This window comes from Silene latifolia, chromosome 11 (genome assembly GCF_048544455.1).
Source record: "Silene latifolia isolate original U9 population chromosome 11, ASM4854445v1, whole genome shotgun sequence".
Taxonomy (NCBI): Eukaryota; Viridiplantae; Streptophyta; class Magnoliopsida; order Caryophyllales; family Caryophyllaceae; genus Silene; species Silene latifolia.
In genome coordinates, this window is record NC_133536.1 from 135484796 (window position 1) to 135505482 (window position 20687).

Below are 20687 nucleotides of genomic sequence, written 5' to 3' on the forward strand. Positions count from 1 at the left end.
CTATTGCTATTGCTATTATTTCTATTCAGTTGATAAGTCCATTTTATATACACTCTAACCCCATATTTTAGCTCCATTTTGTATGGCATTATGCACTAACCTTAGTGATTTTGAGCTAATATTATATTTCTAGTTGCTTTTGTATGTTCTATCATATTTTGTAGGTACATAAGCTTTTAGGAGCTTAATCCTACTCATTTGCAAGTCACTAGAAGCAAGCTAAGTTGAAGACTGAGTATGGACTAGCATGAAGATAATGCATGGACTTGCATAAGCAAAAGTGATGGATTAAATGAAGAAATGCACAACAAAGTCAAATGGAAATAAAGCCCAAATGCAAAGTCCACATAATGCAAACATAAGATGCTAAATATTGGATGCTACTTTGGATGCTTTGAGGAGCTTGGGATGCCAAAGTGTGATTAATCGGGTGATTAAACAAGTATTAAATCATAAGCATTGGATACCATTTGATAATTAATCACAATTGAACACAAACAAGCGAGAAACACACGACCCCGATCGGGGTTGGCATCCCCGATCGGGGTTGAACAGTCCGTGAGTGTGTTCAATGCTCCATCAAATGCATACGTTTCCCTTATGATTTCCTATAAATAGGGTGTTGATCCGGGACACCTTGGACACCATTCACATACACAATTTCTCATAATTCTCTCTAAGTTTAGTAGTTAGATTAGTTTAGTTATTAGCTTAGCTTAGTTTAGATTTACTTTATGTTATAAACATTTCAATAAAATTTCCATTCAAGTTATTTTCCAAAGTTTCATTTCATGTTATTTCATTACAAGCATTGTTCTTCCATTTCCATTTCCATTTCCAATTGCAAGGTAATTTCTTATTCATATTTTCGTTTTGTTTGCCATTTTATTTATCATTAGTTTAATTTACATTTCCACCATGTTAGAGTAGTTGTATTTGTCTAAGGAGTAAGGGAAGCCATGCATGATTAAGTAATATATAAATGTTAAAATGAGGATAAGTTAATATTGTATAATTGTTTCTATCACATGTTTGCGCCACAACGTTTAATCTTTGGTTATTGGCCGTAATCGTAGATTAAGTTTGTTAATTCATTCTATAAGTCGAGAGGCACGGAATTGGATTAGACTAAGCATGTGTAGTAGGACGACCTAGTCATGGACGAGAGTTTCTCTAGGGCCCGGTCTATGGTTGACACTAATATCGTAAGGTGGGTGTCTTTAAGCCTAAACATTTATCGTAAAATCAACTTCCTAACTTGACATGAGCATTTACATAATTTGCATGTGTGACCCGACCTCCCTAGATTATTTCTTTATCGTTATTGTTTTCTTCCATAATCCAACCAACTAATCAACAAACGTTAATCTACCAAGATAAAATTCACTCCATAACAACTAATTAACAACTCTCGTCTCTTTGTGGTTCGGCCCCTACGTACTACATTAATTTGTGTCTAGGGTATAAATATTATTTTTGCATAGGTGTGCGATAGCCCATCATCAGTTCATCTCCAATCAGCTTAATTCAGTTCCGCTCTATGCGGTTCAGTTCAGCTCCATTAAATTCAGTTCAGTTCAGCTCTAAAAAGCCAGAAAGAACAGGACATTAGTGGGTTATTTGGTTGCCATCAGGGTTCCTTAAATTCACGAATTTCAAAAACATATAAATTGGGTAATTCACAAAAGTTGATCGACTTACATAGATGGAATACAGCAATGATTGGGAAATATGCTTGGTGGTTGGCGGCAAAATCTGACCATTTGATGGAAATGATCATCAAGGATTGGATGTAGTTGCCTCTGCTTTCGAGGATTATTATAAGGATCTATTAGGGAGGAGTTCAGATGTTCAACCACTTGATGTTGAAGTTTTTTCTCAGGGGCCTTGTGTGGCTGAAGAGGATAAGCAGGGCTTAGTAAATCCCATCACTTGTGAGGAAATTAAGTCTGCAGTTTTCAGTATGGATTCTTAAAGTAGTCAAGGATTGGATGGCTTTTCAGCTGGTTTCTTCAAATCAGCTTGGAGTATCATAGAGGAGGATTTTTGTAAAGCAGTGCTCAGCTACTTTAGAACTAGTAACATGTCTAAGCAGGCAAACTGATCAACTGTCATTTCTCTTATCCCTAAGAAAGCTACATTCAGTTCAGTTCTTGACTTTAGAATCATTTCTTGCTGCACAGTTTTTTATAAGACTGTTAGTAAGATTCTTGCCAACAGAATGCAACATGTCCTTTCTTATCTTATAGGTAATGAACAAGCAGCTTTTGTTAAGGGAAAGAGTATTTTTGAGAATATTCTCCTTTCTTAATCTCTAGTAAAAAAGGTTATAGCAAGAAGTCCATCTCTCCAAGGTTGTAGATGATTTAATGATTTTTACTCGAGGTGATGTTCCCTCTATAATGGCAGTTAAGGAGATTTTAGCAGATTTTGCCAAGGTTTCTGGTTTGGAAGCAAATATTGATAAGACAAACATTTACTTTGGTGGAGTTTCTTAGGCACTCAAACAAGAAATAATTCAGGAAACAGGCTGTTGTGAAGATTCTTCCCTTTCAGGTATCTTGGTATACCATTGGGTACTTCTAGATTTGTTATCAGTATATTTGATCCCCTAATTACTCAAGTTTAGCAGTTCATCCAGCATTGGTTTTCAAATCTGCTCTCTTATGCTGGTAAGGTGCAACTTATAAATGCTGTGGTTTTTTGTTTGGAAAACTTTGGAGTTCAAGTTGTATGTTGCCAAAGGAGGTGATCAAACCGATAAATAGGCTATGTAAAAAAAAAAATTGGGGAATCCAGCAAGGACAAAGAAGGTTGGTATTTCAGAGTTGGGCTAACATCTGTGCTCCATGGTATAGGGGTGGTTTTAACATTAAAACCTTGGAAAATGGAACACTGCTTTGCTACTGAACTGGATTTGTAAGCTTTTAGAGAACCATCCAGGTATCTGGGTAAAATGGCATCAGGCATATGTTCTTAAGCATGAGAATGTCTGGTCTATTTTACCTAAAGCTCATTTCTCATCTAGCTTCAAGGGGATTTTAGCAGCTAGAGATTCTCTTGTTGTAAAAGCAGGTTCAATTTCAGCTATTAAACAACTGTTGTACTCTTCCAGTTCTGGTCAGAAACTTCAGACCAATAAATATATGCTTATCTTCTTGATGTTCCTCTACAGGAAGACTGGTATACAGCTTTGCTTCACCCAAAAATCGTGCCCAGTCACAGAATTATGACCTATCTTGCAGTCCATGGCAGATTAGCAACAATGGACAGTCTTCAAGTTCGAGGATTTCAACTTGAAAATCGTTGTATTCTTTGTAAACAGGATTACGAGGATCATCAGCATCTGTTCTTTGGTTGTTCTTTTTCGCAGGCAGTATGGGATGGTTTGCTTCAATGGATGAACCTGCCACATCAACCTCAGGATCTAATTTCAGAGTTCAAATGGATCCATCAACAAGGGGGAGTTAACCATTGGAAGACAATTTGGTTCAAAATAACTGTTTCAGCAGCAGTATAAATGATTTGGACTGAACGGAATGCTCGAATTTTTCACCAAAAGGAGAGTTTTGTCCCAGCTATCATAGACCATGTAAAGTTTGTAGTAAGTGTTCGAATGTATATGCTCTCGAAGTATACAAATTATTCTACAATGGTGGATAATTTGTGTGCATAGGCTAGTGGTTCATTTGTTTAGTGTGATATTATTGAAAAATATGTAATTTCTTTTCAACTTGAAATGAAATAATAACTTTTTGAAAAAAAAAAAAAACTGGCCATTTGTGGATTAGGTGGATTGATCATATTTACATGAAAGGGAAAAATTGGCAAGACTACTCACCATCTACTAATACCAGTTGGACTTGGCGTAAGATCTGTCAAGTTAAAGAGATAATGAAGGAAGGGTTCATCAATGGTGTATAGGATGTGAATCATGGGGTTTATACTGTGGCCAGTGGGTATAAGTGTGGTACCCTTTTATCTGGAATAAGACTACCATACCTAAGCATGCTTTCATTGAGTGGCTGGCTATTCAAGGGAGACTGATAACCAAGGACAGACATCAAAACTTTGGGGTAATTACAGATGGTTATGTGTCCTTTGCCAAGATCAGATTGAAGATCATGTGCACCTGCTCTATGAGTGTGTATTTAACATTCAGTGTTGGAATCTGTTTGAGTAAATGGCTGGGCATTAATCTGCCCAGAGTGGGATTGCTTGAATGGTGCCTCAAAGGGAGATACAGATATCTGTGCAATTGTGGCAGTCTTGTATTATATTTGGCATGCGAAGAATGTGTGTAGATTGGAAGCTAAAGTGTTGTCCCTTAAATACTTCCTTCCATCCAGACCAAAGGTTACAGTTGCTTTATTACACTTGTCGAGGCACGTTTTGTAATGTGCATATCTTTAGTTACATATTATTAAAAATTATAAAAATTTGATATTCTTATAGCATTCATGACGATAAATCAAACAAAATCTCACATGACTATATTTTGTCTTATAGATTAAGAATAATATCAAAGATTCCCTACGACCATGAATAGTGCCAAAAAGCAACTGTAACCTTTGGTCTGGATGAGAGGGAGTATGTTATTAAGCAGGACAAGCAGGCTATACATGCTAGATGTAGGGAGAGGAAATGGATTTTAAAGCTACAAAGTTTGTCATGGGAACCATCCTATAGCTAGATATCTAAGTTGTTTAATAGTGATGTTTTTTTTACTTGGTGATGATGTTTTGTATGGAATTATCTTAATATATGATTCATATTTCACCCAAAAAAAAAAAAAAAAAAAAAAAAAAAAAATCCAGGAATTTTCAATTCCCTTGGAGCTAGGTAATTAAACTCCTCCATTATGGAGAAATAGGCAAAACATGTAAATTTGAACAACCAAGCATATCCCCAATTTCTCCAATTCACCTATTTTTATTAGACACCTTATTTTTTGTTAGTAGAATTGCAATTTGGCTTGCACAAGAAAAGAATATTATAGGTATACGGATACCATCCAGGCATCCATTGCATTTTGTCCTTGCTTAAGAACAAAGTACTCCGTATAAAGAAACATTTGTATAATCTCATCTAATCCATCAATGAAGGATGACTGCACAACCAACAACTTGCCCTACCATTTACAGCCAAATCTCCCTACCATCTCCCTTCTTTTAGCGTTGTTCGGATTCGAGAGTAAGTCGTACCAAGTACCAACAACTGAGTAATCTCTACTTGTAAAAAGTAAAACCAATCAAACCCACGACCTTGATCTAATTGATCCAAAACATAACTTCTATAACCGTGACCCAAAAGTCCAAAACAACTCAAATCTGAAAAGAGCTGCTACTTTATTGTCGAGACTTCCCAGCCCGTGACTCAATTCATCAGACAAATTTGCCAATAATAAGGTGTTTGAATTAAAAGTAAAACAAATTACTCTGTTAATCCATAAATTTCCTCACATTTGACGTAGACATGGCTATCAAGAAAATCAATTAGCGGTGTCGAATTAGAGGATTTAGAGCAACCCCTCTTCAAGAAAATTATTTCACATAGACATCGCAATTTGATCGGTGATGTCGATATTTCCTGCACTTTGGAGATTAAGCCATGATAGTGAAACACAAACATTTGTAAAAGTTTTAAAAGTCACCATGGCTGCAAACTTAGGTCATTTTTGAACCTTGAAGTCAATTTTCAGCATTTTTGAACTCTGACATTCAACCGTCCCGAGGGGGGCTTGAGTCAGACAACCAGCACCTTGACTGTATCTTGATCCCTGAATCACTGTTTGGACAGATCTGGCACATGCATGGATAGGTACACATTGTAAAGAAAACTACTACACTGATAGGAGAAATTACCATTCAAAATAAAACTACAGCACTGATGGTAAATTGGTACTAGACTCTGGGTAGAAACAATAATTCCCAAAAGAATGTGATTTTTCTAGTGTATATAGGGGCTTATCCCTTGGCTTTAGCAAAACTGGCTTTTCCTATGGTAATATGCAATAATGAATTTGCCGGATTTTGAGGTATGGATGTCATATAGTTCAAAATAAGTACTCTGAATCTGGAAAAAAAATGGGGAACCATCTGTAAGCTAAGCTGTGTAAGACGGTAAACGTTGATCAAACATTAAACCGGAACAACATTACATCCCCTTCTTGCACAATGTACTCCTTGCCTTCAGATCTCAACTGCAGTGATCAAAATGGTAAAAAGCAATACAGTCAACACATTGCTTCTATTCATGATGTTACTACCGTGTTAAAAGGAAAAAATATGTTTTGAGAAGTCGACCATTTGAAACTTTGACCTTCAATTTTTCAAAAAAAAGCGTACAAATCTACTTCATTCATATCATAACTTCTATAAAATTCTATCATATATTGCAAGATAATATCTACCAAACTCAACATTATTTGATCATCCAACTCGAACGGGGACAATATAAAGGGATTGAGGGATATGACTTTACAATTAGACAATATCACCATATAGATACAGAAACATAGATATGTTTATCTCCAATTGATGAACAATTGGCTCCTTGAAAATAAATGGGTTAAATGGGATAAGTAGGAAGAAAATCAAAGTCCTTCAAAATAAATGGGATAAAAAGGTAGTGTTGGACTACAAAAAATTTATATGGGTTACGGTTGAGACAAATAACTTGTTTATGTAACTGAGTCGGAACAGGGTTGGGGAATGATGACATATTTAAAGTTGACACGAACACAAACCGGACACTGCCGGATCTAGTTGGCAGGTCTAGTCGGAAATAGTGTAGACAACACGCCAGGGTCATAAGTCATTCATGATGGACTGGTGGAGTACAGCATATTCCCAAGAAAGACCTCGTGAGATTCAGAGTACATAAAAAGTGTTGGGAAAACACATGTCGAAAACTTCAAATAACATAAAATTATAGTCTCAAAACAAATGCTAGTGAACTGAATTTTTTAAGTGGAAGCATGTAATTCATCTTTCAGAAATACTCACTAGTCCTTTCTCCCTTGCAGCTGAAAATGAACCGGCAGCGACAAAGTCATCGTAAGCAACCTGAAAAACATAGATAAAATGGTTAGACGATAGACCTTGGCAAGAAAAATAAAAACTTGTAACTAGGATTAATTTAGGATGCGCTAGGTCATATCTACCGAAACCACTTTTAAGCAATACGCAATATGTCCAAACTCTAAACAATACACATAAAACCCTTGTAATACAAAAGTCCAGCAATCAATCTGATAAATAGGTCCTGATTCATCGTTAATTAAAGTTGAAAAAACCATGAACTGAAGATTCTAAGCAACAATAATTTGAAACCTGAGTTACTTTAACACACCATATGCCTGGCATGTTGTGTATCGCACAAAAAGTTTGGATACTTCAATTTGGTAAAAACAAATTAATTACAAAAATCCTGAATTGATCATTTAACATTTAAAGATTTTGTATTCCGTAAAGACCAGTAAGGAGATCATATAACATACGCTTCTCAAGTTTCTCTAGTCTAGTGGTATTCTAATTGCTTTTGTAACATCAGTCTGGTTGGTGCAACGCACACTAGCATATCAGTATATCTAACTACAAGTCTCTAGGGACTCTCGTACAAAGCTTAACATGGAATGACAACTCCAGACTAATGGAGTTAAGGGAGATGGCCATTTGCCAACTTCCACAGAAATAAGCGTCTGTAGCTAGCTTGGGTTTGACATCTCTGGAAGTGACGAGGTAAGAATGTCAATATGAGTTTGGAATTTACTGCACAAAGAAAGGTGGTTTAATCTTAATGGAAAAATCAAGAACAGTATCCTGATCCCTGTGTGATCTTGGGTGGGTGGGTGTGTGTGGGAGGGGTGAAGAGGGAGAGGGGAGGGGGGGGGGGGAGGGATTGTTAACATATACATTTCAAAATAAAACTTTCTGCAACAAAAGTTCCCTTCTTGTTTTCAAACAGGGTTAACATGTAAGGGAGAAGAGAAGGGCAAAATAAAAGAATGAATATGGAATAGCATAGTAATCCGCCTCGAGTGCGAGCACTAGTTGCGACTCGTGCACCTTATGGATCTCGTATGCCCCAGGCATACTCGAGGCAATTTGGCTGGTGCCTCAGTGTGCCTTCCACCGGCGTGCCTCAATGGACGCTCAAGGTTAGAGATTTGCAAAAATAAAATCGAACATCAGTCATGTGAACTACTAAACTAGGTTTTAAGGAAGGCTACTTTGAAAAGCAAAAAAAAAAAGAACATAGCACCATTTCTCTTGCTTATTACTGTATGTTTTAGGTCGCAAAGGTTCTCATCCCTGATTGCCTTCTCAATATTTAACTTTCCCTAGATATATGCTCCAAATTGATGCGTACCGTCTCAGCTCGTATGAAACCTTTCTCGAAATCAGAATGAATAACTCCAGCAGCTTGAGGTGCAGTCATTCCTATAATATGAAAGACAACACATTAGTTTCAGAGCAGAATGGCATATTAATCTGATCATAATTAAGCCAATCTCTAATCATATTATAGAGAGAGCACAATATCCAGCGAAGTGACACATGTACCAGAAATAGTGAAGAACCCGAGCTTCTCTAACACGAGACAAACTTCAAAGAAACAAGATGATTGACATAAGAGCTAAGATACCCCATACAATAGTGCCAATTAATAAGGTCCCTTAAAATTTCCACCCCTATGACTAAAAACAAAATGCAGGAATGGAAGAACAAAAAACAACAATGAGACAATAACCCAAATGGATTCCATTGTTGGCACCCTGGAAATTTGAGATGTGCAAGTCAAAAAAAACTATTATAGGGGAATAGAGAGAGTTTCACAAAAGAGGCTGCTAGTATGTTCCATTAACTGAAAAAAGGCATCCTAGTAGAGTTAATGATTAATGTTCCTCCCGAATGCTCTCCTACAGTTTATTTTAATGTTTTCTTTATGATTTGCCCTTTTACTAACAGCAGTTCTAAATTTATCGTTTGATGCTCAAAGTGACCTGGCCAAAATGCAGAAAATGTTTTTCCCTGACCTTCCTGTCCTCCCGACAACTACTCGTCTAGTCGTCTATTCATAGTTATACGTCCTCCGACTTGACATCAAAACTGGTCGTGTTGCATTGAGCTTGGTCGTTACACTATACGTTCGAATCCGCCCCGAAATGCTGTTAAGGGAAATTCTAAACCTTATAACTTGTTCACAATTGATGCCGTGAACAAAATTTGATGCCATGCTTCAATGGAGAGAGAACAAGTATTTTTCAGTAATTTTATCAAGGAAAAATTTAGAGCCTACCGTTCCGCATCACTTACGCAAAGAATTACTTCGTACCTTATATGTTCTAGTACCTCTTGAACTGTAAAAGGCGTATTTTCCAGTAATTTTATCAATATCAGATCTTCGGACTCTACCTTTCAAAATCAATTTTGTAAAAAACTACTCCCTCATATTCATGGAGAACACTACCGAATACCTATGTCACCCACTTTTCTGATTCAAATGATTTTCAAATTAAACTCTATGGTCAAGAAAGTTAAGCAGTTGGCCCCTTGTGTAAACTTACCCAAATTATGCCACTCCATCGACTTCTTGTCACTAACCAATTTCCCTCCAAAATTCATATACAAACATGGTATTTAATCATGGCCACAACAACGAATCGCAAGCGAATTGTAAATATTTGGATGTTACCACAACCACATTTTAAGTTGGTATCAGAAGCATTTATGGCGCAACAACCTCAGACCGAAATGTAAAACCATGCAAATAAATATATTAGCCTTGATCTCAGGGTAGCCTGCATAACATTTACAGATCAGTCTCTGTGTAAAGTGGTGATCCAGATTCAATACCAAGTACATAACTTCTCGATCTTCCCCACTCCCCCATTGAGGGCCCATTCACATTTACCCAACCTCGCCCAGCTCCACAACTACCTCCAGACCTGATCCCAACCCCACCACCACTACCTTCTGACCCCAACCACCCAAAACTCACATCCACCACCCAATCCCAGAACAGTCACCCAAATCATGATCACGATCACCAGATACGGGACACCCCACCGCCAGCATGTCGATACGCCTCCACTACCCCTCCATACATCCATTTTGTTAAACCATGACCACGCCTAGACCATCACAACACTCCCTCAGCCCCTAAAAGAAGACTATAATATAAGAACAACATATAAGTGGTACGTATTTTCAAACTTATAAGTGGTCAGGATCATCGAAGTAGGGAAATAAAAGTAAATCATCGTATAAGATGACGGATATGATATAGTTTCAAACTTAATCGTTCTAGTAAATCACGACATATGGATATCTGATGGAAATCCGCATCCGATCCGATTATTTTTTGGATATCCGAACATTAGATTTCCGATACATTTGGATCAGATATGGATATCTGTATTCAGAAATTTTTTAATTTGGATATCCGATATGAACGAGCCCAATCTGTGCTCTGCCCTAATATCTGACAAAATTTTCATTTCGGGGCATTTGAAAACATCCTGTGTGTGTACACCCAACCACCTCTTAGTCCCTTACCTCACAGTTTGAGAGAGCTCTTGAGGACCTAGGCTAAATGTTATTGTGGCATAATTAGATAAGTTTGATTCACCGTGACAAATATATTTAATACTATTGCAAATTTCAAATAACATGTTACCCACATTTATGAGAAATCCTAGAAAAAGAATGGTAGATATTACCATGTCAAAGGGCAGAATAATATAAAAACTCTTCACAGGTAAACATTCCGCAAATAAATCTCCTTTTCATTTAGTCTTATTTTGGATTCCTTCTAGACAAACCTTTATTTTATTCCTCCATATATCCACTTTCGTAACTCTTGCCTTCACAAACCGTTCTATTTCTCTCTCAATCTCCTTCCTCAATGCGTGTGAGTGGTATGCCTGACTCTAGAGTATCTGACATGTGCCATGCGTCGTGTCGGCCCACATGTTGTTGACCCACAACTCATCATCAAAGTAACAGTGATGGAGTGACATAGCATAGAGGACATTATGAGTATGCTGGACTGCTGGAGTACATTCAACATTTCAACCCCCTTTACCTCGTATTCTTTTGAAAAAAGGGGTTTGCCTGGAAGCTTATGACACACTAGGCTAAGGTTGATGTAGTAGGAGTCTGTCAAAGTTAGACATAACCCATGAGATGCACCAAATGCTGCCGTGAACTAGCTATGTTACTCTGACACTTCACTTAGGTGCCGTGTCGCGTGTCCGACACGTGTCGGCCCAACACCGACACGACACTTCGATACTTCAATTTAGACCAAAAGATTGAAAATTTTACCCAAAATTGCCGTGTCCGACACGTGTCGGACACGAAACCTTGTAGAAGCGTTTGAGTAACACAGCCGTGAAGGGCTTCTTACAATCATGCCATGGTTTGCAATTTATTTTCACCTTATATTCAAATTACATGTGGCAATTAATCTTCTTTGAGAAAACAATTGAAATACTTCTTGCATTTGCATTGACTTAAAGTCTGTTACTGTCTGTTAGCTACGGTATGGTACCTAGCTGGAATTTTCGTGGCACTACAGCATGAAATGGAACTTTAAGACAGCTCAGGTTATGGTTTATAACATATTGAACTGAAAAGAATCAAGGGGTGCTAAGAAAGTCTAACCTGCAAGTATTGTCCAAGCTTTTGTTTCCTGCCACAATTTTGAAAGGAATAAATAACTAAACTCAAGAAACACATGACATCAAAAAATGCTTAACAAAAAGAATAGTCTGCTACCTTCTCTCCAGAAGTAAAATATGTCTGTAGTCCAAGAAGTCTATATGTTGCCCTGATAAGGTTTCCTAGGCCACTTTCCTCGACTCCAAGAGATTTCAGATACTCTACTCTATCTTCAGAAGGAAGCTCCGTAAGTTCAGCTTCAACCTGCAATACCCTCCCCATATCAGTTATTTTCATTCCTAGTATCTTATTGAGTGAACCTCCAAAGATATGTTAAAATAAGCAGAACGAAGCAATGATAAATGAAGATCTCTTAGAAAGAGTAAAAGGTTACTTTTCTTTCCCTTCTCTCAGAAACTACCTAGGCAACCTAGCATGTAGACCACTGCCATTTTATCATATATGTTTAACCAGAAGTTTGTTGAAAGTCTTCTTTCAGTATGTAAGGTGCCAGATATGCACTCATATGAAAGCAAATTCCAAAGTAAAAGAATCACTTACTATGTAAGTCGATTAACCATAACAATACAAGTTATCTACAAAAAGCCCAAATTCTTACTTCCAGAAAAACACACATAATTGTTAAGACACGCCAAGATACTGCTGATAGCAGTTTTTTTCTCTCCTAGAGTCCTAGTTCTCAAGTTGGCCTAAGTTTTTTTGGGCTCGTCCTACACTACCAGACTAAAAGGAAAAAAAAAATTAGCTCAGGAGCCTTTTGAAATTTAATGAAAACCAAAAGGCATACTTTCTTCAAAAATAGCGAAAGTATTAGAGAGCATTAAAACTGTCAAAACTATAACTCTATACATCCAAAGAGTTTGGCCACATTGTCATATTTTAGTTTGCTCGAATATGGTAGGCCATTTCCGTACTTAAGCTAAGGTATTAAATCTCAGTTTAAAACTTCATATCAAATCGTCGTCACGGCATGATCTCGGTCATTGCATAGTGGCTGATATGACCTCATAATGCAGTTGTTGCCTTGCAGAGATCTTGCAATTCAGTGTTGTTTCTCAGATTTAAAACCATGGTTTAAATGAAAAAATTTCCAGACCATAGCAAGGTAAAAGGGCCAAAAGGAAGGAGGACATAGAAAAGTAAAAGTGAACTTATCTATTCTTCTTAATATTCTTTGGACAAAAAAAATACAACTTTAGATTCATAAACAAGTGAAATAGCTTATTACCTGTGCCGAGATAGTCACCACACCTGATTTGAAGTCAGATGCATGTTTTGTAACTTCTTGAACATAAGGGTTATTTCCAGGGTCCGCGACATCAGATTCTGCTACATTGGCTATATAGATTACTGGTTTCATTGTAAGCAAACAAAGATGCTTTATGGCATCTTTTTCAAGGTCTGATAAACTAACAGAACGTGCTGGCTTTCCATCCAGTAGCACCTGTTGGAGCCTCTCCAACGCTGATCTTTCCGCTTCTTCCTGGAAGTGTCAAAAAGTTGGGAGCAAAACAATCAGAAATACCTCTTTTGTTAAACAAAAACTGCTTTAAACTACTTAAATAATACCAGCACTGTCTACCTTAGCTTTTGATTGAGGGTCCTTTGCTTTTCCTTTTTTTAGTCTCTCGATTCTTTTCTCAATCTGCACACTCAAAGCATAGTTACAACACATAACCTCAGTGTCTCACACCTATGGCAGGGGTTAAGGACTTAGATGTATGTAGCCTTACTCCCAAATTATGGGTGCATGATTCAAATGCAACATTAGAACTAAAAAGCCTACATCTATCAATTACGTGAAATAGAGTATGTGTGTGTGTGTGTGTGTGTGTGTGTAATGCAACCGTAAGAAGCACTACATCTATCAATTACGTGAAATCGACCATGTCTGTGTGTAATGCAAAGCAAAAAGCACTACATCTATCAATTACGTGAAATCATGGGCGTGCGTGTGCGTGTGCGTGACGGGGAAGGTTAGCATGGGTATTGTTTCCTTCAATTATCTTAAGAAGGCCGTTGCCTTATTTCAATGTTGGCACCAGAATGAGGTCTATAAAGGCTCATTATATGGTCACAGCAATCTTAAAAGACAATAGAATACATTGTTGCAAGGTGTGTCAGCGCAGACTATGATACCCTGGGGATAGGGAGGCAACACCCTGCACACTTTCACAGTAAACCATGTGGCCGTGTAGCATTTCTCATATAACAAATCAAACTACGGCTGTGTATCATCCCTCGTATACAGGTTATTGGGCCCCTAGAAATAAAACTGTACGTCCTTTAGATAGACCAAGATTAAGCATACCACAATTAGTATGTGTAACACAATTTTAAATAATTATAGGATCAATGCTTAATTCATAATTATTTTTTATCATTAACTTGGGAACAATGCTCAAAATATCATAAGATCATAGCATATCACAACAACCATGAAGACTAACAACTGTTACAGATTATAAATTGAAGATCTGAATATTTAACAACAACAACAACAAAAAAAAAAAAAATAATAATAATAAATAATAGCGGCAACAGAAGTACCTGATCCAGATCTGAAAAAATTAGCTCTAGATTGATGACATCAATATCGGATTTTGGATCAACTTTACCATTTACATGAATGATGTCATTATCATCAAAACATCGAACAACCTGGAGGCATAGGCAATTAAAATATTTTATAGAAATAAAAATGGATCTCCTGCAGCTAAGGAGCAAAAACACATGCTGACAAAATTCAAAAATATACATTGACCTGAAAATGCAATCTGAGAAAAAGCAACAAACCAAAAGAACTGTTAGCAAAGACAGACCGGCTAAAGTTGGAACCACTTGAAAGAAAAACAGTCAATTTTATTTTTTTTAGGAAAGAAAAACAGTCAATTTTTTGTTCAAAGAGAACTGCTATTATATCATTTCATAATTAGAAAGGTTTTTTTTTTTCCAATATTCTTCACATATAGATTTGGAAGTCAGAATTACATAATTTGGAAGTCAGAAACGCCCTATGAGTAGAAGTTGGAAACGGTAATGGAAATGGGGGGGACAGCTCGCGGGAGACAACTCTTTTGTCTCTAATTTGGTGTTCCGATAAGATAGATTGTTCTTTAAGCATGTCTCAAACTCTAAACAAAAATCTCATTCACCAAGTCATTTTTGAATGAGGCACTCCTAACTTATCAGACCATAAATTTGAAATTTATATATTCTCACTGTGCCTGCAAGGAGGAAACACTATTGCAGCCTTTTCTTCTGCCAAGACCAAGTTTGTCTTTATTTATCATCTATAGACTACAGTTCTACACTCATTAAACATTGAGCTAAGCCATGAATACATAACAGCAGAGGCCCACAAGGAGGACGCGGGTAAGACAGTCTTCTTGTTTGTTTTCATGTTAGTAAAAATATGTGAAAGATCATGTGAAATTTTTGGAGTAAATCATTAAGTTGTGAGGTAACATTGTCACCTTGGAAACCCACCCTAACATCCCAAAAAACTGCACAAAGTGTCCAAACTCCAAAGACAATGTTCTCAGGGTGAACTAGTGATGAATATACCCGCCTTTTGATTAAAAAAAAAAAAAAAAAAAAAAAAAAAAAAAAAAAAAAAAAACAATACGTATACTAGTGTAGAGGCATTTGAGTAATGCACTAGGATCCAATTAACATTAATGAAAAGCACCTGAAGTATGGAATCAACTTCACGGATGTGTGACAAGAACTTATTACCTAACCCCTGCATAACATTATAACCTGGACTAAGTTAAAAAAATAAATAAATAAATAAATAAATAATAAGAGTAATAATAACAAAGAAAAAAAAAGGGAAGAAGAAGAAGAAAGCAGAGACGATTCTGGCAACCTAAATAGACTACTGTGAAAAGAAAATTGATATAAATGCATTACACGATGATACAAACCTCTCCTTGGCTAGCTCCCTTAACAAGTCCAGCAATATCGACAAATTCCACAGATGCTGGAACTGTTTTCTGCGATTTGCTTATATTGGAAAGCACCTGCAATCGTGGGTCTGGAACAGCGACATTCCCTACATTTGGCTCTATTGTGCAAAAAGGATAATTAGCAGCTTGAGCCTTCCCATTTTCAACCTGTGATTTTTCACAACACAAAACACCCGTCTTTCAGAATTCAGACTACAAACAAAATAAATACAATTTTTCCTGGTTTTAAGGCCATCACTTATATAGAATTCAAATACAAGACAACAGTAAACCTTCTCTATTCTGTTTTATTTACATACACTAGTAGGAACTCTAAGAGGCTTGCGCATGTGGTAGCTCATTCTATGCCGTGGTCCATAGGTAGGCCCGTTTGGACGGAAAACTACCCGTTGGTTTTCGTTGATGTTGCTTCTCGTGATTTAAGTAATACTCCTATGAATTAAACCATGATGGTTTGATCAAAAGAAAAAAAAAACTGGAGGCGGCTTAAAACTGCGGAAGTTTACATGTGTGAGAGCATTGGTGGTAGTCATAAAAGATCGAGAGTGGAATCTTAATAGTTAATTCAAGACTATAGTAATAAATGTACTTACACAGTTACACTAGCATTCTATACAATAAAAATGCGAAAAGTTGAGGGGTCCTGAGATCCCATAGACTTCTGAAATCCTAAGCCACCGGGCGAGAGTCGTGCAATGGAGAAAGCATACATACAGAGTTCTATTCCGGTTTGGTCTAAAACAAATAGACAAATGGTTTATTTTTCCGGTTGGGACATAAACTACTCATGAGTAGTGTGACCGACCAGTCAACATAGAAAATGTGAGTGGTAGTGGCGAAACTCAGTAGCACTAGTCATGACGACTAAACACTAGAAAGGCTAAAATTCAAAGTTGTCACTGGGCAAGAGTCGTGCAATGGAGAAAGAATACAAAGTTATCATTCCGGTTTGGTCGAGAACGAATGGTTTGCGTTTCCTTAGGAGCTAAACTTGTTCAGCCCTACTTATGACTTATGAGTGTGTGACCGACCTGTAAACATAGAAAATGTAAATGGTGCCGAAACTCCTAATCATGAAGAATTGACGACTAAACACTAGAAAGGCAAAAATTAAAAAACTGTGTGACATTGGCATATAATCAAACAATTGGTGGGCATTGAGCAATGAAAAGGGTATCAGTATAGAAAAGAGGAAGAAGCTCACAACAGCATTGAAAAGAGTGGATTTTCCGACGTTAGGGAGACCGACAATGCCAGCTTTCAAGCTCATGGTGATTTTAGGTGCTGAAGAAGAAGAGAAACATCTTCTGTTGCTACTCAAGATTGAAATGCAGCGGCTCAAAGGGTGAATTGTGCTAAGGAATGATGATTTGAGTGGTGTTTGTAAACCAGATAGAGCAGGTATCCATTGATGGCATGTCATTCTCGCCATTTCTTCTTGCTTCCAAATGTTACTACCTATGCTTGCTTTACCACACTTTGGAGATGATCTTCCCTTTCGTTTCACTCCTACACCAATCTACAATCAAATTTATTGAAAATTAATTCTCGGTTTTTTTAATGGTGTACGGAGACCAGTTAGGCGAGTGGGTTACGAGTTCGGTCATTTTGGGTTTGAACGGGTCGCGTTTATGGGTTATTGGTCGGGTTTATTTTAGAGATGTAAAATGCAGGTCTATACGGGTTTTGTTTGGGTTATGATTGAAAACGAGTATAATTAGCGTTTTTTTTATAAATGTTTATTTTCTTAATTATATTATAAGCATACAATTATTCGTATATTTTCTATAATTATCTTGTTTAATATATTAGATTAGTAAGAATATAAGCATCTTTTGTTTAATATATCTAAAATCTAATATCGCAACTTTATAGGAAGAATTTGATTGATCAGTTGTTACACTTACGTATCAAATAGTGACTGGAGTGTAAATCTAGGGGTCTCTAGAGATTTACAAAACAATGAGAATTCGGAGAGAATTGGATTGTTAAAATGGAACAAGGATATAATTTTCTAAACTAATCTCCACAGAATTCACAGGAAAAAGGAACAGGAAATTTGTTAAACAACAAGGATAAATTAGCCACGGGATTCACAAGTTAATTTAAGCTCACTAAACAGGCTTTGAACATCCAATTACAGTTATCACAAATTGGATTTCGGGCCAGCACAAAACTAAAGTAAATAATTCACAAGTTTGTAATGTGTTAAGAGAACTCTCAACTTTTGATTTCAACGAAACATAAGCTGTTTAAATAGTTAGGGAAGGGGTCTTTATATAGATCTTCCCATGAGTTCAGTACATGTTTAAAGCCTGCATCCAAAGGCTACAAATCCATCTTAGGTAGAAAACAAAATAACTACTCTATTTTACAAGTTATAATAAAATAAAACAATTCATGCCGAATTGATGCAGGATGGCTGTTGTTGTGTTGTTTGCTAGCTGCTGTTGGCTCAAGGCATGAGAGTAAGGACGAGAGGACTTAAATAGATCCTTGACATTACAAAAAAAGATTCATAGCGACGGTGGAATCCGTCGCAAATACAGATAAATCGTCGATAATATAGCTTTTGCGACGGATTACGATCGTCGCAAAATCATATCCTGCGACGGAAATTCCGTAGCAACTAAAATCCTGCGACGGAACAAGTTGTAGCAAAAATCCATCACAAACTTGAGTCTTGCGACGGAATGTCCGTCGCAAAGCACTGTGCATGGGGCCCACAACCTGTTGCTGGAAAAAAAAAGTCAACATTTGCGACGGATTTTCCGTCGCAAAACACTGTACATAAGGGTCACGTGTTGTTCCAGGTCAACCAGAAAGTCAACATTTGCGACGGATTTTCCGTCGCTAATTTCGTCGCAGGATTAAACAACCAAGGGGGTTTACAGTAGTTTCAGCTCCCCCAAAAGCTATTAAATCAATTTACGGTTCCTGCAAACATACCAATTCCACCATTCCAGAGATTCACAACTCGTACAAGACGAGATTTCCAAACAACGTTTTCTCCATATTACCTTAAAATAAAAAGTTTACATAAGTTTAGTACACAACAAACTTAAACTAAATAAGTGTTCAACAAAGCTAAATAAGTCCATAAACCAACTAATAGTTACTCATCAATGCACGGGAGTGAATGAGGGGAAAAGAGTAGAAGTAGGCCTAGCATTGTCGCCACCATCATCATCAAAGTCATTTCGACCTTGAAATACACCTCCGGGGTTACAAGTTGGAGTAGTAAATCTTTGTTGGCTCAAGAACGCCTCTATTGCCGCAATCCTTTGAGATTGTTCGGCCTTGACTTACTTAAGTCGGGCATTCTCTTTTGCCACTCTACCAACAAAACCCGGAGTATGAGGAGTAGAAGTGGCGGTACCAGTCGAGTGGCGATGGTGCTCCCAAATGTGTGGTGCTGCTGGTCCCGTGCCATATAATACTCTACCTTTTTCATCAAATCCTTCATGTTCCTCAAAATAAATCTTATTATCATCGATGTTATCGGCCCCTTGACTTTGAAGTTGAGATTTCTTTGAGATGATCTTACCCTACATCATTAAAAAGCGAAAGATTAGATACCATCTACTAAATAATCATGTTTGAAAAAATAAGTTAAATTAAATAATTATAGTAACTTACAAAGAATTGATTGCCTTTTTGGTTAACCATCCTTTTGTGCTATGCTTCTTTGTCTTCTTCAGCAACACCAAAGCAGACGGAATTTCTCTGGTACCATCTTTATCGACCTACAATTTTGATACTTGTTAAATATAATTACTAACTTATAAATAAAGTAAAAAAAAAGTTAATAAATTAAAAAAGCAAGTGAAGAAATTACCATTTTATCCATATATTGCAAGGTGTTTTTTTGACCCAATAGGTGAGTACCCAACGCCTTCCTCTTCTCGTCAGATCCCGACTTACGGTTAGCCGAATACTGCTTCGATCTTTCCGCAGAAGAAGGTTCTTCAACTGGCCTTTTCTTCAATTTATGGAATAAGTCAAGACTAATCCACTCCGGCTTTTCCTCCTCTTCCTTATGATAAGCTCGGTAAATCATTTGCCGTAAACGGGTCTTCATGACATCTTCCCAAACCTTCTTAACCCTGCCCTTGTCGCGGGGATGGTAAATAACATGTCTCTGTTCAAAAAACAATAAAGTTAGAAAATAAACGTCATTGTCAATAAATATAAAATAAATGAATAAAATACCTAATATTAAAATAAATAATTTATAATACCTCAAACCAATTCCCTCGTAGACAGGTTGCTTGGCACGTTTTAACATTTGAAAAAAGGCTAATACATTGGGATTTGGAGATTCATCAATGTAATACTCCGCATTAATAATTATATAATAATAATATTTTATTATATTTAGCGAGTTATGTTGAGACGGAATAATATAATAATATAATAATAATAAGATACATGTATTTATGTACATACCCTCACCTTATAATCCCACCATTATCCACTCAAACCCTACCCTAACATAATCCACCATAATCCACAAAAGATAAGGGAGAAGAGAGAAAGAGAGGAAAGGAGATTCCGTCACCTCGCCTCAAGATCGTAAGGTAAACCATCTTATACTAGCCTTTATATTATTTTATTCATACCAATGACTCATCCCGACCTCGACCCATCTCTGACCCGTCCTTGACCACCCATTTGACCGCCATTGACCACCCATTTATGGGTTTGACCGAGTTTAAAAAGGGATTTTGGGGGTGTTTGGTGACCCGGTTTAGGGCTTCATTTTTGAAGGGGTTGCGGGTTGGTTTGGGTATGGGTATGGACAGATCTAGGTCAAGGGTGGTGAGAGGAGTCGATGAGTGGTTCTGGGTGGCCGTGAGGGTGGCTGTAGGTGGCGGGAAAGAGGAGAGAAAGAGGGATGTCGGGTTGGTTATGGTTGTTGTTGTCGCGGTTGTTGTTGCGGTTGTTGTTGCTGTTGTGGGTGGTGGCTGCCAGCATGGTGGCCACCCTTGGACCCACCTTGGTCAGGCCGGCATAGTGGTAGTGG

General features: G+C 37.2%; 1 protein-coding gene across 2 annotated transcripts; it reads right to left on the bottom strand.

The window, feature by feature from the left end:
- Window positions 1-5324: 5324 nt before the first annotated feature.
- On the bottom strand, window positions 5325-17194 carry LOC141611917 (uncharacterized). 2 transcript variants are annotated; one of them, XM_074430571.1, is made up of 11 exons: window positions 16866-17186; window positions 15620-15808; window positions 15382-15435; window positions 14241-14351; window positions 13273-13335; window positions 12919-13173; window positions 11787-11933; window positions 11673-11700; window positions 8374-8444; window positions 7008-7067; window positions 5325-5801 (listed from the first exon to the last, which is right to left on the bottom strand). In XM_074430571.1, the coding sequence occupies exons 1-11, from the start codon at window positions 17091-17093 to the stop codon at window positions 5721-5723; spliced, it is 1287 nt and encodes a 428-aa protein (XP_074286672.1). In that variant the 5' UTR covers window positions 17094-17186; the 3' UTR covers window positions 5325-5720. The 2 variants fall into 2 exon arrangements, with proteins under 2 accessions (XP_074286672.1, XP_074286673.1); XM_074430572.1 differs by lacking the exon at window positions 5325-5801 and adding an exon at window positions 5828-6202 and having other exon boundaries at window positions 16866-17194.
- Window positions 17195-20687: the final 3493 nt, after the last annotated feature.

What these genes read in the sequence shown, in the direction of transcription:
- LOC141611917 (XM_074430571.1), bottom strand. Translation starts at nt 17,093, where the DNA reads ATGGCGAGAATGACATGCCATCAATGGATACCTGCTCTATCTGGTTTA. An exon ending in TTTTTTCAGATCTGGATCAG is followed by an intron (nt 13,336 to 14,240) that starts GTACTTCTGTTG and finishes TTGAGTGTGCAG; the next exon opens with ATTGAGAAAAGAATCGAGAG. An exon ending in ATTTTACTTCTGGAGAGAAG is followed by an intron (nt 11,701 to 11,786) that starts GTAGCAGACTAT and finishes AAATTGTGGCAG; the next exon opens with GAAACAAAAGCTTGGACAAT.